At 35.4% G+C, this 17470-nt stretch overlaps 1 protein-coding gene across 1 annotated transcript in view; it reads right to left on the bottom strand.

Moving 5' to 3' along the window:
* Nucleotides 1-17264, bottom strand: part of TMPRSS15 (transmembrane serine protease 15) — a 105221-nt gene extending 87957 nt beyond the window's left edge. Inside the window, exons 1-6 of the mRNA XM_059686801.1 lie at nt 17004-17264; nt 12916-13046; nt 12571-12638; nt 6031-6182; nt 4755-4799; nt 2905-2940 (exon numbers count right to left, since the gene is read on the bottom strand). Coding sequence (XP_059542784.1) covers nt 2905-2940; nt 4755-4799; nt 6031-6182; nt 12571-12638; nt 12916-13046; nt 17004-17148 — 577 coding nt within the window. The 5' untranslated portion in view covers nt 17149-17264. The remainder of the gene's footprint in view (nt 1-2904; nt 2941-4754; nt 4800-6030; nt 6183-12570; nt 12639-12915; nt 13047-17003) is intronic.
* Nucleotides 17265-17470: the final 206 nt, after the last annotated feature.

Raw genomic sequence — 17470 nt, 5'->3', positions numbered from 1 at the left:
ATCAATCAGTGAAATGTAACTTTAGATTCTTATCTCTCTCCTTTAGTGTTCCAAATGGGTTCGTAAAACTTTACGGTAATTGACAACAAAGGCAGTTGAACAATAGAGCGTAGTCCTCATGGACTTTGTACCCGCTATCATATAAACATTTTCTTTGGCATAATTTATAATAGTATTAACGGCAGGTATATGATGCATGCATTTGTTGATTTTTCTCAAACTCTGTCTCCCAGGCATATAAACATGAGAATAAACTTAACATCCTTGAAAAGCATATTCATAATAAATTATGGCTTGGAAACTGCGGTTTTCAAGTTTAATTGCCTCATTCCCCTCTATAAATCCATAGTATCTTGCCGGCTGAGAGGAATAAGTGGGAAATATGATTCGGAACTCATAGATCCAATAAAAGAGGGAATATGATATTTTGCCACCTAGTTACCTTATAATTCTGTGAGGATTGATTAAGGTAATTCAATACAGTCTCCAATAACAGGAAGCTTCAGAAATGAAGTTTGGGTTTTTATTTTTTTGTCAAATAAGTGATCCTATTAAAATGAGTATTACTGAGTATAATCATCTCATTTTAACCTTAGTTTAGTGTTTGAAAGTTCTGCTAAAAATGTATTCAATTTAAAAAAAAAACAACCACTCAGAATAGGGAAGGGAGTAGGGATGTAACATTGGTTGTGTCCCTGTTTATGCTAGTCATGAATGGAGACAGTATTGTGGTATCTGTTTTATCTCCCTTAATTCTCATGACCACTCTCTAAGACATGTATTTTAATTATCTTTTGGACAATTAATATAAAGTTTAAAAAGACTAGGTAGCTTGCCAAGTACTACATATAGAGTAACTGGTGAATTTAGTTAGTGGTGGATTTACCATGCCTTTTTAATGACTGAGAGTTGTATGCTACTTTTTTCTTTTCATTTTGAATAACAACTGTTTAAAATATGAAAGCTAAGACTGAATGTATGCTTAATCCATTCCCGTGGTTTTCTTGTAGGAAAGGAGATTTCTGCTCTACTCCCCAGGAGAGAAAAGTATGGGAGGAGTATTACCCTATGTTCTCTGTCCCCCATTCATCATTTCTTTGGCCAGAGGAAATTGGGCATATGGTTCAGCCACCTCATATTTTTGATGGGTATATCTTCAGGAGAGTAAGAGTGAAAAAGTTAAGTTCAAGTATTTCTTGCTTTGACATTGATTTTTCTCCCCTAGATCTTTCCACATATTTCTCTTAGGATATTAAATATCCTAAGAGAAATATGTGGAAAGGGGTCCTCAATAACTTGGATTATATGAATCATTCAGTGAATCAACACACAGACAAATAGAAAACAGGACTCTAATTTTAATATTTGTTACTGATTGTCAACATTTTGAAAATAAATTAATCTTAATATATTCAATTATTTTTTCAGTTTACTTTTAGGCTAAACAAACTAACCTTTATCAATCCTAAGACCATGCTTTGAAAGTGTGTTGAAAGGTGATTGTAGATGCCATAGTCTTTCACTTTGGAGAAGAGACTATGGCCTGAAGAGTAGTTTTATTTTTCTATATGTTGTACGACTATACGAATAACAAGTAAATACAACAGCAGGCAGGTTTATCCTACCATAAAAGACCTCTATGAGTTTGGAGGTGTAATGGTTTGTTTCATAAAGCATTCTTTGATTTTCAAACATCACATCAACCATTTTATACAAGAATTGTTCAGTCTTACCCAGAAGGGTATTTACACAGAAATGTCCTCTTCATGTATGTATATAACAATAACACAAAAATGGCATTATTATTTTAGGAACTGAAGATCTATGCAAGATTGCCTGTATGGAGTTTACTGGATGAGATTGAGGACACATGCAGGCCATTCAACATGACAGTTAAGTTAGGGCCAGAGAAGTTGCTTTAGTGAACCAGCAGATAGACAAAAGAACAGTAGATAATTGCTAGAAATTCAGATAAATTGTCACATCAAAGATACACACCGGGAGTTGGCACAAAGTAGGCACTTAATGAAAAATTGTTGAATGAATGAATCAAGGCTACTTTGGTCTTGGTTTGGCAACCAGTACCTGTGGGTGTTACTAGGTGTGAAAATACAAATACATTAAAAAAAAAATCTCATTTAAAATGTATTTGTATTTTCACACCTCAAAGGCCTGGGGTGGAGGGGGTAAAAGGGGGAAAAAACGGTGACAGCTGTAATACTTTTAACAATAAAGAAAAATTAAAAATCTCATTTGAGATGAAGTCAGAAAGCCTGGCAGGAGAAGCTCTCTCACACACAACACTCAATGAACCTTGCAGATTTTAGCAGGAGAAAGATTTTCTCCTTGTCTAGCAACAGGCTCAGCCAATAATAAACCACCATGACTCAGCCAATGGGAAGCCACTACACTTCAAATTCCCCTATCTTCCAATGGCATCTTGTTTCTAATAGCTGCTCCCCCGAACCCCACTTTTTTAGAAAGTAACATTCTCTTGGTTTTGTCATAGCTTGCATGTCCCAAATTGCAATGCCTTTGGCAATTCCTGAGTAAGCCAATTTTGTGTAAAATAATTGGCTGTTTTATTTTTAAAGTTAACATAGGAAGGAGCAAGCATGTCTGAAACCTACATTTTTATCCCATCGGTGGCATTCTTAGCAATAGATAATAACCTCAGTTCTCATAAAGGACTGGAGTGAGGTCGGACAATCCAGGCATTAGCACAAAATATGTTATTAACTTTTGGTGAAATCTAAAGCTAAAAGTGCACATTTTAAAGCTCTAGTTTTCTTATCTATAAAAGGGGTAATATTAACTACTGTGTTAGAGAATTCTCAGAAGCCTAGAATGAAACATTAGTGAAAACTTTTTTAAAACAAAAAAGATAATATTATCAAAACTGACCTGTGGTTGTCAGAGGACTGTTGGTTGTTAATTTGCCTATAAAATAAAAGAAATGACATTAAAACAACTATTATATTTTAAACCGATTATTAGGAATTTGTTGTATATTCTTCCTGTTTAACATTCAACTTGACAGCTTTTAAGTTACTTTGAATTTAGTACCTATTAACTTGAGAATATATCATTTGTACCTGGATCTAAGAATAAATCTTTTCATTGATCTTTAGAATTGTAGAATGGAGGTTATTAGATTTTTTAAGTCATCTATCTATTTTTTTAAAAAAATGTATTTTTATTGATTTCAAAGAGGAAGGGAGAGGAAGGAGAGAGAGATAAGAATATCAATGATGAGAGAGTCACTGATTGACTGCCTCCTGCACATCCCATACTGGGGATCAAGTCCGCAACCCGGGCATGTGCCCCTACTAGGAATTGAACCTCAACCCCCTGGTTCATAAATTGATGCTCAACCACCAAGCCATGCTGGCCAGGCCATCTTTGATGTTTTAAGTATAAAAGATGATGTTTTAAAGTTATTAATAATAGCTAAATATGGGATTCATTAATTTTGTACTGGCTGTAGACTTAAATGTTCTAGGTTAATCTGATGTTATTTGAAATAGAAGCTTGCTTAGACCATAGGCTTTGGGGTACAAAGGACTTGCTTTAAATTCCTGAGTTTGACACTAAATAGCTGTATGACTCTTTAAATGAAAAAATTATTACCTTTGTACAGGATCATTTTGAGAACTAAATGAAGTAATGTTTGTAAAATATAGTACCTGGCCCAAGTAAATATTTTTTAAAAAGAGGCTTTCAAATATTATAAAAATGGTCATGAGTATAGAGAATACCCCCTGGTGGTCAGTGTGTGTCATAGTGACCAGTCATTCCCAGTTGTTCTGCTGTTAGGGTCAATTTGCATATCACCCTTTTATTATATAGGATAACAAGTTTCACTTTAAAAATCATTTATACGTAAATTTGATATTTGGGATTACTTCTGAAATATTCAGAAAGATTGTATTAGTTACAATTTATGAGAAACAGATTTTCAGAGAAGTAAAGTGTTGGCAGAGCCAAGATTAATATTCATAGCTATGACTTCAATTTAAGTGATTTTTCTATAAAAGAATAATTTTACATTTTAAGATAACTCAGTTAATTCTAAAATTATTGATAATTTACCAAAGCAAACTATTTTGATAGTGGTGTGATCTTGATAAAACAAAGTTCTACTTTTAAAGAGCAGTAGTGATCAATTGTAGTTAGAAAGAGGGAGTGAAGAAAATATTGGAGTAGAGCAAAGTTAACATTCAAACTTACAATCTCCTTTCCAAGCTGTGCAATTCATTTTGAAACCTTCTTCCCCTTATTCCTAATGACTCATAAATGTTATGGTTTCATCTCTAAGACTGTATGATCAGAGCTTTATTTTGGGGTCACACATACACTTTTCACTTTAAAAATCACATATATAAATTTGATATTTGGGATGACTTCCGAAATATTCAGAAAAATTAAGACATTCATGATTTATGAGAAACAGGTTTTCAGAGAGGTAAGGAGACATGCTCAGTGACTCACACGCGCACTCACACTCATGCATGTATACCTATGTATATAGAGTGTAAAACACGGAATTGGAAATGCATATCCTTGGCAGATGTAACTGGGCGTTAGGAAACCTGCCCATTATGAACTACATTATTTCTTTCCAAATGTCTGCTTCTTACATTTTAATATAAAGACTAAGAGTCTCAGAAACAGCTACTCAAAAAGGAATCCTTCTGTAATGTCATGGAGTTTGATGGTCACCAAGTTCGTTTTTAAAATGTCATCGTACTGACCTGAAGTTGTTGCAGGGCTCAAAGTAGGGAAACTCTCCAAAGATGCTATAATAAAGCAAAGTGGATTTAAAGCTTGGACTTACAAAACATTGAGTGCAGTTGGAATATTCATTCAAATAGGGGTCTTGTTTTATCTTATTTCATGTTAAATGCTGCTGTTATTATTTGATTGTGATACATTTGATGAATTTCCAGAGTCTGTATATTCTCTCTGTAAAATTTGCTTATGTAAAAAGTTTGCTTTTTTAATCATTTCATAAAATATCTATTTATCATTGTTATATAGAATATAACTTATATTTAAGGTAGCTAATGTAATATTACACACCTGATCTTGTCAGACCTAGAACCAATGGTGTTGCTCTGAAACTTATGGAAGACACCAAAATAATCTTGTACATAATATCTGCTGGGAACTAAGTCCTGTCTGAGTATACATTACTTTTCACATAAAAAAATAGCTATTTCTTCACTCTTTAACATGTTTAATAGTTTTAAAAATATGCGTATTTTTTTCCTTAACAAAACTATGACAACTACATAAGATCTGAAGGAAACCAAAGGATGTCTTATGGGATTGGGCCTAAGCCAGCAGTTGGACATCCATCTCGCAATTGGAACCACTGGCTCCTAACCACTCACCTGCCTGCCTGATCCCCCTAACTGCTCTCCCCTGCTGGCCTGATCACCCCTAACCACCTCTGCCTCAGCCTTGCCACTGTGGCTTTGTCAGGAAGGACATCCAGAAGGTCGTCCAGAAGATGTCCAGTCAATTAGCATATTACCTTTTTATTAGTCTAGATAAGTAACCAGGATAAATGAAACTTATTGGCCCCTCATGTTCCTTTCACCCTTTAGGTTCTCAATTTGAGACTGGACTTGCTACCTGACCTTGTAATCTAATGTCTATGACTCAGAAACTACTGAGTGTCACTTTCTGAGGAAGGGTTTCTGGGAAATCAGGGTGTGCCAGACTAATACCAAGAATATGATGAGACCCATAAACATGTATGCATGCCAATATTTGTAGGACATTTTTTTAATTTTCTTTTTTTGTAGGACATTTTGATATTTTATATTTTATAAAGTTTTCCTCACTGATATGTTCTTCAAATATGGTTTCTCCATATTTCACATTTCTCAGATAAATGTGTTACTTCAAGCAATAAGACATGTTCTGGAAGTCAAGGGTGATCCCATTGCTTCCTGGTATAGCACTAGGATTTTAATTTCATAGCTTAATGATTCAAAGAAATCAAATAATGTTCACAGATACCTGTGATATCAATGCTGTTCAAGTCAATATGGAAAATGACCAGTTGGCTGGATTTATTTGCTTTGATGCCTTGAATGAGTTCTTCTTTTACATTTTTATCTGACACCCACTGGTCAAAGAAAAGGTCAAATTTGACTATAATGCTGCCATTTCTGCAAAGCAAAAAATGACACAAGAGGAAAAAGTCAGCATTTTTCGGGTGATTTGTGCTCAATTCATGTAAGATGTGTTTTAAATTATTACATTTATCACCTTGTTAATCCTCATTACACCTGTACAAGGTAGGCAATATCAAATATTATTTTCATTTTACAGAAGGAAGAAAAATGAATTAAAAGCCGGCATGTTTTTCCAAGAACACAAACAGATGCAGAATGGGAATCTGAGTTCCACATAAGCACACGAATGTTCAGGGCAGGCTGTTTCCAGGGTCACCTGGTTTAAATTAAGCCAAAGCAAGTAGTTTCATGAGATTTACTCATATTTTACTGTTTGAATGAATGGAGAGTGTAGATTTGTAATTTCTCACAGATAATTTCTTAGTAGAGAAAAGTCTAAGGTAGTTTCACTGATTTCAGAGAAAATTTTCTTGTATACTTTATGAAGACCTGATAGCAAGCTTATAGCAATGAATCTGTATCCATACTTTTCTCTATTCTTAATAGAAGATATCCAAATTTGTTCTATTTTAAAGGAGAGAAAAAAGACATTAAGCACACCTGCATTATCAGAGACTTACAGGTATTCATTCTTACTGTCTAGGGTCAGGATTACCTGGCCTATGCCATCTCAGACCATAACATTAGAGTTCAGTTATATAACCCAAGTCACCTTCCTTTTTATTTTATTCCCTGTTCTGAAGCATGCACTTAAAAAGTTTTATTCACTGGTTATTTGTTTACAGTTTAAAGAAACAACAGTAGCAACAACAAAAAAATACATTTTTGGCCCAGGAGGGATAGTTGAGAGATCTTTCTTCTCCTGCCTACCTTTCTATTTCCCTCAGAAAGGGATACTACCCCTTGGGACACACACTTCAGCTGATTTTCATTTCTGTAGCCCTTGGTAAACTGGGGGTACTCAGGGTATACCTGGAGCCTTAAAAGCTAGATCAGGGAGAGCCAAATTTTGCATGTTATGCTTACTAGTTCCAAAATTTAGGCAGTTATGCTCATATCCTTGCTATAGCTATAAGTTAATGATCTTCTTGGAGGATTTTGTCAACTCCAGAAGAGTTCTTTATCCACCTGTCCATATATCTATCTTGGTAGAACTTAGAATAGGTGTTGTTTTCTCCCTAAATGATTATACGCAGAATCAAAAGGTTCCCTCAAAATCATGGTAGATCAGCATCTGCCCTTGGTAGCATATTCCTTCTTAATGTCTGTGCTACTATTTAGGTTCACAGTTTAGCAGAAGTGATTTCTTTCTATGTAGTTGGTTTTTCATCTTTGAAGTAAACAGGATACTCTCATACAATAATTACACATTTCACCTCTATTGAATAATTTAAAAATCTTACGATGCTTAACTTTCCAATTATTTGCTTAAATCATAGTAACCAAATCTTGCAAGCGACAAGACTCCTTAGTAACTATTTAGTTTAGGGTTCCTCAAACTTACCCATATGTGAAATATGTTTATATTTTATAACCTCCATACTTTCAAGAGAGAGAATCTTCCCGCTTCTCTCTTCCTCCCTGTCTCCAGCCCCTTCCCTCCTTGCCTTCTCCTTCTTCTTTTGTCTCTTTAACATCCTCACCCCTTAAATAATTAAATGGACAGGATTAAATATGATTAAAATAAAGTGAGAGCGAACAAATCCATTAATTTCTGTGCCTTCGATTCCATGTCTCCTTCTCCTTGGTTGCACAGTAGTTTTAATTTTGACTGAATCTGAGGTTTCTCTTTATATAATTTCCACATGTTTAATTTGACTGAACACTTTTATTTTTTTAAGGCAATAAGAGAGGGAAGATATTTTTGGTAGAGAGAGTACAAATATGGAATTTTTCTTCACTGACTTGAAAGTAACTGGATTAGTTCATCCTCAGGCATAAAACACCTTTTAAGAAAGATGTGTTTTCTTACTTGTGAATTATACATTGCACTTAATAATGTATGCTTTGCAAAGACAGGAGTTACAGATCCTATGTCCACATATAGTTGTATTCTTTAACATTTGTTTTCTTATTCAATGGAAATGTTGAGATAAGAGAGGTGTACGTATAGGAGAAATAGGCAAACCATAATAAACACTTGTGTTTGACCCAATAGAACACTAAGATGTTATTTTAGTAGTTTAGTAATGATCTCTACAGCACCACTCTGAAATTGATTTTATTTACTATGGTAAATGAGAATTCTTCCTTTAGGAATATAAAAAAGAAACAATGGCCGTCTTCACTTCAAAGTACTTGTTCCAGTAAAATATCTGAGTTTTTTTTTTTGTTTTTTTTTTTGTAAAAGCAGATAAATCCTATCATTGTACAGAGAGCCTGTGTGCTATAAATCAAAATGTTTCTTATCTCTTATTTTCCTTAATGATATTGATAACCTCTGGGGTTGCTGAGTAAACAAAAGTCTTTTCTTTGCTAACTTTGTGACTCATCTGTGCTCAAAGGGCAGGGTAAGCTTCCTATTGCCACGAGGGTAAACAGCGCTTCATTAAAAGAACCCGCTGCTAAATGCTCTCTGAGTCAAAGCACTTCCCATACAGCAGAATAACAGAAAGTGTTCCCACAGGGGAGCCAACCATTTGCTTGACCTGCGAGTGGCCACACACACACACACACACACACACACACACACACACACAATCATGTGGTGAGAGTTTAATTAAAAATCAGCAACAAAAAAGGAAACAGGTATTTTAAAGGATTTTTAGATGCATTTTTCACAATGAGTGTGGATATCGTTGGACCTCACTTATTTGTTTCTTGATTTTATCAATTGGAATTTTAAATTCAAATAATTTATAAAGCTAATTAGGAATCAGCCACTTTTCCTGTGAGCAAAATATGCCATTTTATATGTGAGTTATTCCAAGTAAACTTACATGTTTGCATGTTTGCTTGTACTTTCCTCCCTGCTTCTGAATTTCTTTCCCTATCTTTCTCAGGCTCCCAAAGTACTGACCTGCAATTTATCTTATAGACATTTGCATAAGATGTCTTTGCATCTTTTAAAAGTCATTCATATACAACTCAAAGACGTATTTCTACATGGATGAAGTATATTATTTGAGAATCATTACAAAATGTGTATCAAGGTTTAGGGACTATATTGGTCTCCTAGGTAGCTATAAAGAAGGAGAAAAAAAATTCCTCAGCTGAAACAATGTAGTTTCAAATATAGTGACTTTAGCATTCAGAGAAATAAAAATTACTTATTAAATGTTAAAGAAAAGGCTGGGGTTTTCATAACCCACCAGGCCTATATATAAAAGTCTATACTCAGCAAATGTTCTCAGTCTAGTAAAAACAAAGTTACCCAGCACATTATAACAAGTGAAATGAAAAGTCCCATTCAGAGAGCTATCCCAGTGAGCTCTGCAATGGGTATCATGCTCTGTACAGATTCCACTGGGCAGAACCCAGGGAAGGAGAGGCCAGCGCCTGAGACACCTCTCCTCCAGGAGCATTCACACTTGAGAAATAAGCCCGAGTTGGTGGTTTAATGCAGATCTCCACACTCAATCCTCTACAAAACTGGAAAAGAGAAATTAGTTCCATTCACTTCAAAGTAGGCCAATAGCTTCAAGTTTTTTTAAAAAAATCTTGCATGCATGCTTTTACCCTCACAGAATAAATATTGAATAAATATTAAGAAAAAAATAGCACTTTCAGGAAGAGAAGTTCACCTTTCCTGAGAGTCCACGTGTCTCCTCCTAGCCTTGACAGGGGGCCAATAAAAGAGGCTGCTATCAGCAATAATAAACCTGGCAAACAGGAGCAGAAGCCTGGGATTGCAGATAGGAATGGAGACAGTAGGTGGGGATAGGGCTGGCTGGCTACTGCATTGAGATGTCATGGATATACAATGAGAACTAGTTTAGAATTATTTTTTCATTAGAATTCTATTCTAACAGAAAGTTAAGGCCAAAGTAAGAGTATAGTATACTGATTTTTATATCTGTAAAACATGGGTCAAAGGAAAACATGTAACACCTAACCTAAGACTCAATATATGTGAGGTGTTAAAGAAATGGTGTTAAAAAATGGCTCATTCATTTGCTAGGACTTTATAGGACCCGTACTCTGAGCCAGACATTAACTTGATTCTGAAAATACAGATGTCAAGGACACATTCTCTGCCCTGAGGGAGCTCACAGTCTAGTGAGATGACAGGCAAACTGACAATTGCATTGCAGTATGAGGATTGTTACTTTATCTGTAGGTACGAGGTGCTAACCAGGCCTAGATTGGCAGGTGGGCATCCCCTGAGGAGGCAACATGGACTGGTTCTTAATGGCATGTAGGATGAATCCTAAGGATAATGCAATAGATAACAAGGAAGAAATGAGGTCCAGGCAGTGAAGGGGGAAGCAGGATGCTTTTGAGGGCATACAGGTAATATGGCAGGACTGCTGTTAAAACCCCTTGTGGCGGGGTGGCGGTGGGTGGCGGTGGGTGGGAGGAGAAATAAAAGGCGAGAGTGAGTTTCTGAGGCAAAACCCGAGACAGTACCTAATTTTAGTATAACAACTCTGGAAATAGTCTTCAGGTATTTGAAAGACTGAGATATGAACATTTATTCTATAAAATATTAATAACTACCACTAGGATCAGTGGGTAAGAGCTAAGGAAATACAGACTTCATTGAGAATATGGACTAATTTTCTAGCAACTGAAGTTATAAAGAAAAAATAAAACAGTAATAATAATGATGTTCACAGTGACCTTGGAAATGGATTCCTAATTTTTTCAGATATCTTTACATGAAGGAACTGTTTTAAAAAGGATGAATCTCTTTCTTTTTTGAAAAATATATTTTTATTGATTTCAGAGAGAAAGGGAGAGGGAGAGAGAGATAGAAACATCAATGATGAGAGAGAATCATTGTTTGGCTGCCTCCTGCACACCCCCTCCTGGGGATCACCTGCAATCCAGGCATGTGCCCTGACTGGGAATCGAACCTGGGACTCTTCAGTCCATAGGCCTATGCTCTATCCACTGAGCCAAACCAGATATGGCTGAATCTCTTTCTTTTGTTGGATGAGGGTGAACTTCCTTCTGAGGCTGTTGGTATTCCAGGCCAAAGCAGGCAAGCAAATGCTGGACTATGCCCTTTAAAATCTTTCTTTCTCCTATATTCCTAAGACACACACTGTACAGGGATGGGCAAAAGGAGGGTTACAGTTACATTGTGACATTCTTTTGAGTTAATAAAACCATTGTAATAATCATAACCAGCATGTCTCTTTCCATACAAACCACTATAAACCCACTTTTGCCCACCTCTGTTTACATAGCTGCCTAGCAACATTAGTCAGCACATTATAATGATGCACATGTATTAAATGATACATGAATATAAGTAAAATGAGTGGCTATTCACATTTTATAGGCAGTGACTTTGAGTTGTCATGAAAACGTACAATGAGGCCATTGCTCTCTGGTCTAGCCCTCTTCCATTGTGATTTCATTTGAAGTTGTAGGCTTGGAGGTTTCTCATTGACCATCTTCCTTGACTATGATAATTACTTTCAATTGCAGGGCACCAGCAACCCTGAAGCTAGCACTCATTTACCTCCATGTGAAAGAATATGTGAGATGGACATTTGTAACTAAGGTGTACTGCCATCGGCCCAGCTGACTTAAATGTTTAAAGGGCATAAGTCATGTTCCCCGAGGCTTATCTTGACTTTTGTTGCTTGTTTTCCTCCATTTCATTTCTGCAGAAAAGAGAAGTTTCCTCTATTTTTTTAAAATGAAACTCCCTCTCTTAGACTTTTTCCCTATTCACTTAGCTTTCTAGATTCTAACTGGCATCACAATTTCCTGCTGGTTCATATTCTTATTCCTCAGGCCTTTTGGTAGTTTGCAGTGAAGAAAACTTCTGATACGAGTATCCATAGAAGAATTATGTCATGATCCTATTCATCTAAGATTCATTCATGTATTGAGCACTTACTATATTCTCGGTACAGTCTTATGTTCTCGGGGCACAACTAAGCAGGTCCCTTCTCGCTTATGACTTAACGTGTAAATGAAGTGTAATAAGCAAGCTTCCTCCATCAGTTCATAGCAAACCAGATACTGTTCTGCACACGTTCAACTCAGCTCCCTCCCTGTGTCTCTGCAGATTTCACCCTCAGGAGAGAGAAACATGTTAACGTAAGATCAATTATTCAGTAATTATTATTATTTGCTACTAATATGAAAGTTTATCAGTCCTCACAACAATGTTGACAGTTTAAAATATTCCCTTTTCTCCTAAAAGGAGTGACATTATTTTACAAATACTAACAAGAAGATCATTATTTTGTGATGCTGTGCTTCCTTTTCTACCAACAGAAAAATTTTGAGCTGTACTCACTCAAATCGTGAAACTCTTGAGTTTTTATATTCATTTTTCAGATTACTTGATTGAAAGATGTCATCTATCTAAAAAGAGAAAGGGTTTAAAAATATATTAAATTTAAGATTTGAACTTTTGTTTCAACATTTCAATAGTAATATTTAAGTTCTGCTTAGAACTGGATTAGGGGTCATTTCCTTCTCTGTAGTGACGAGGCTCAGACATTTAAGCATCCTGGGCACATTACATTTATTTATTAATTCCTTTCAAAGCAAGAAAGCAGGATCTATGTATCTTTTGGCAAGTAGTTAGTGAAACTATGTTATGAAATTTTAAACCAGCTGAAGAGAGACAGTCTCCTACCATTTGCTGAAGGTCAAAAGCAAGAACTTTGAAATCCGCTGAGAGTTTGTCTTGCAAATTAGGATTATATGTAGCTCCTGATGTTATTTTCAGGGTCCCTCTGGCTTCATAACTGTTTCCAAATACTGCATCTAAATAAATCAATAAGAAATAAAACACTTAACACGTGAATTATAAGAGAATATGCATATCCTAGTTAAGACATAAAGTTCTTGCTTGATGTGTTTGTGCTGTAGTTTTTCTGGTTTACTTTGCAGCCTTCATGTGTCACAATCAGCTCCTTTTTACCCTCCTATCTGGTTGTTTTAAAAGATTAAATATTAAACTTCTTGTCTGCCCTATTTATTTTTTTTTTGCATTCTTTGAAGCCTAACCTATACTACCATGCTTCCAAGCTTTTTTTTTTTTTTTTTTTTTTTTGCTATTGAGATTCCTGTTGGAAAATACAGGGATGATCAACTTCCACCAATTATGATACGGATTCAGGGAAACATGGTGAGAACTGGACCATTAAAAGTTTTGTAGTTGCTTTCAGTTATTTCTTGAACACCTAGCATCCAGGGTCACTGCTGGCTTCTGCTTGAGGACTGCTGTGCATATTTCTGTGTGAGCTACTTTGAAACATAGCTTTGAAGCTCCTTCTTTCATTCTAATTATTACAAAATGGGCATGTGTGACCTTTTGCCATTAAATGGTGAATGTTGTTATTAGGGAAGTTATTGAGAAAGCTGCAGAAAATATATTACCTCAACATTTAAAAGTGTAAGGAATTAAAGCTAACAAATTGAATATAAACATGGGTACTAAAATGTACCATTAAGACCTGCATTACTGGCGAATAGACACATGTAACGACGCTCAAGGTCATTAATCATCTGAGAGATGCAAATAAAAATGAAAATGAGGTACCATCTCACACCTGTCAGAATGGCTATCATCAATAAATCAACAAACAACAAGTGTTGGCGACGACGTGGAGAAAAGGGAACCCTCATACACTGTTGGTGGGAATGCAGACTGGTGTAGCCACTGTGGAGAACAACATGGAGATTCCTCAAAAAATTAAAAATGAAGCTACCTTTTTACCTAGTGATTCCACTTCTGGGAATATAGCCTCAGAATGTCAAAACACCAGTCAGAAAGAATATAATCATCCCTATGTTTATAGCAGTATTGTTTATAATAACCAAGATCAGGAAACAGCCCAAGTGCCCATCAGCAGATGAGTAGATAAAAAAGCTGTAGTACATTTGCACGGCGGAATACTATGTGGATGCAAAAAAGAAGGAATGCTTAACCTTTGCGACAGCATGGATCGACCTAGAGAGTAGTATGCTAAGTAAAATAAGCCAGTCAGAAGAAGACAAATACCATATGATCTCACTAATATGTGGAATCTAATGAACAAAATAAACTGATGAAAATGGAACCAGAAACATGGATACATGGAACATACTGGCTGGTGCCTGAGAGGAGGGGGGTGGGGATGACTGGATAAGGAAGGTGAAGAGATTAGCTAAGAACTTATCTGCATATCCCATGGACACGGGCAATAGTGTGGGGAATGCCAAGGGAGGGGAAGGTGTGGGAAGGTGGATGTGGCAAAGGGGCAAAAGGTGGACACCTACAATAATCTCAACATTAAAAATGTTTAATTAAAAGTGTCCTGCGTAATGCCTTTATCAGAATACTTCCTTTGCTATATATTCATATTTAAAATGAATCATTTCAATTAAAACTTACACAACAATGAGATCATTATACATGTAATAACAATGATACATAATTCTCACATTGATCTGGCATGACAAGATGTTATTTCTTCTTTTCCCTGATGAGAAAACTGGAGCTTAGATTCACTAAGAAAAATTCCCAGACCAATAGAAGTCATAAGTGGCAGATATGGAATTGGGGCACAGAATTGGATGACTCTAGAAGCCAGAATCGATCATATATTTACAACAAATTTCCCAGTTCAGAAGAAACACTAGAAATAATATTCCAAATAATAAATGTACATTGAGTTTAAATAGTTATAATTTCATAATTGATGTAACACATTATTTACATTACTTTGTGTTTTTTTAATACTCAAAATTACATTTGGATTTGCATGCTTAAATGTGAAAGACAAGGAAAAACTGAGACAAGAAAATAAGTCATGAATCAGAGGCTGAGGAAGCATGATCATTAAATCTTATGTAGGAGTCTTCACTGGATCCTCAACAGATAAAGGACATTAATGAAAAAAAAACACCCATGGAATTTAAATGAAATGTGCAGTTCGGTTAATAATTGTACCAATGTTAATTTCTTGGCCATGACAATTGTGCTATGTATGCTAGTATTCAAGATATTGACTTTAGGGAAAGCTGAGCAATGGTTATATAAACTCAACCATTTCACAATCTTTTTTTAACTCTAAAATGATCTCCAATAAAAAGCAAAACAATGTATATTGAAAGTAATATGTCTTATGTCGTCTTCTGCTTTACTATAGATATAACTCAAATCCTTTTATGCAAGTTGTTCACTATTAAATCATGTTTATATTTATAAATATTTATTTTCTATTTTACTTGTAATATAACTTACTTTTGCTTCTTTATTGAGATCTAAGAGTCCAGTGGACTTCCAAATGATGATACTAGTATATCCTTGAAGTGATTCACAGTGTTTAAGTAAGACCAAAGTAGCTGCTTTTCTCTAAGTCTAAGAGAACTTCTATAATTTATTTAATTGTTCATATAATCATATAAAATATCCATAAGACCTCTTTCATTTTAAAAAAAATCCCTCATATATGACTATGGTATTTAAATAAACGAGAGATTATATTGGAATTATTTTTTAAAAATACAAATTATATTTATAAAATTCTTATTTAAACTTATCTACTAGAGCAGTGGTCGTCAAACTGCGGCTCGCAAGCCACATGCGGCTATTTGGCCCCTTGAGTGTGGCACTTCCACAAAATACTGACTTCTGCGCATGGGCCACAAAGTTTCAATCGCACAGTACGCGCACGCCTGCACATGGTATTTTGTGGAAGGGCCACACTCAAGGGGCCAAATAGCCGCATGTGGCTGCGAGCCGCAGTTTGCCGACCACTGTACTAGAGGAAAAAAGCTACTCAAAGACTGAGAATTTTCTTAGTAAAATCAAAATCACTCACATGAAAAGGTTTTTACCTTTGTGAATTTTCAAAAGGAAATAATATAATCATATTTACAGTAATCCATAATTTAAAAACTATAAAACTTTTCTCAGAAAAAAATGAATCCAATACTCAGATTGTTGCTGTGCTATCACTATTTTAGAGTTTACTGTATAAATGAGTAAATACTATTTAAGAGCATAAGTCCTAGAATTGGATTGTCTAGTTTGGAATCTTCCACTACCTGGTAATGATTACAAATTTAATCAAGTTACCTAAATTCTCTGTCTCTGATCATCACCTATAAAATGAAGGTAACTTGTAGGTTTGTTGTAATGACAGAATACATTTGGAGATCCTTGAAAAGTTGTTGGTGCATATAATTTCGCTCTAAATAATAGTTACCACTTCTTATTTTTTTCCTGTTTATCATAGTTTGCTACTCAGGCAGCTTCAGAACTTTATGATTCTACATTTACATCCACATTCCCTTATATTATTGCAACGAAAATTGTTAGCCTAAAAAGAGAATGAATATATCATTCTCTAGAAATAAATAGTACTTTCTTTAACTATTTAGCAATTTGTATAGTCAACAACACTTTATATGTTTGTGATTGAAATCCTATCAGAATTAACCCACAGGCTATAAAACCTACTTTGTTATATGTTGAAACTGAGAAACATACTTAACATTTTTTTATTTAAAAACTTTAGTTTCATGTTTGAATTCTGAGGTAAGTTTTTAATTAAAGACCAGCTAATTTTTCTAATATTCTACGAAGTGAACTACAGCAAAGCATCTGAATACCAAATAAATATCTTGTCATGAAAGACTCAGCAATGAATAGAAGATCCTGACAGGATAACGCGATTAAAGTAGGTACATGCCTCTCAGAGTGCCTTCAGTAGCCAGCTCCCAGGGACTCACCTTTTTCTGATTCCTTGATTGCCAGCCAGGACACTGCAATTAACCCAGCACAGAGAACCAGCAAAATGGCAAAGAGCACTGCAAACGTGACTTCATAGGCGCTGAGAGGATGATGCCTGGAAGGTGCACTTCTCTTTGACACCATTTTTGGCTTTTGAAGAAATGCTCATCTAAACGCTGTGAGAGAATATAAAAACCTGCACCCACTGAAGAGGAAAATCTAAGTTTTCAAAGAAGATTTGGAAAGCAACAGCGGAAGTCTACACTGGTCTCACTAGTCAGTGTAAACGCCTTTGTGCGTGCCCAAAGGGCAACAGTATGTCTCTATACATTAAGCAGATTTAAAAGGGAAGTTAATATTTAAGGAGATATAAATGAGCAAAGAGATACCTAGAGTTGTAAATGTTAATCATCTGCACAGGCCATTTGTTGAGATGAATGACAGTAAATGCATGTTGTAAACAAAA

Source organism: Myotis daubentonii, chromosome 3 (genome assembly GCF_963259705.1).
Source record: "Myotis daubentonii chromosome 3, mMyoDau2.1, whole genome shotgun sequence".
Lineage (NCBI taxonomy): Eukaryota > Metazoa > Chordata > Mammalia > Chiroptera > Vespertilionidae > Myotis > Myotis daubentonii.
Note: the sequence above shows the minus strand (reverse complement) of the source record. Positions and strands in the feature narration are given on the sequence as shown.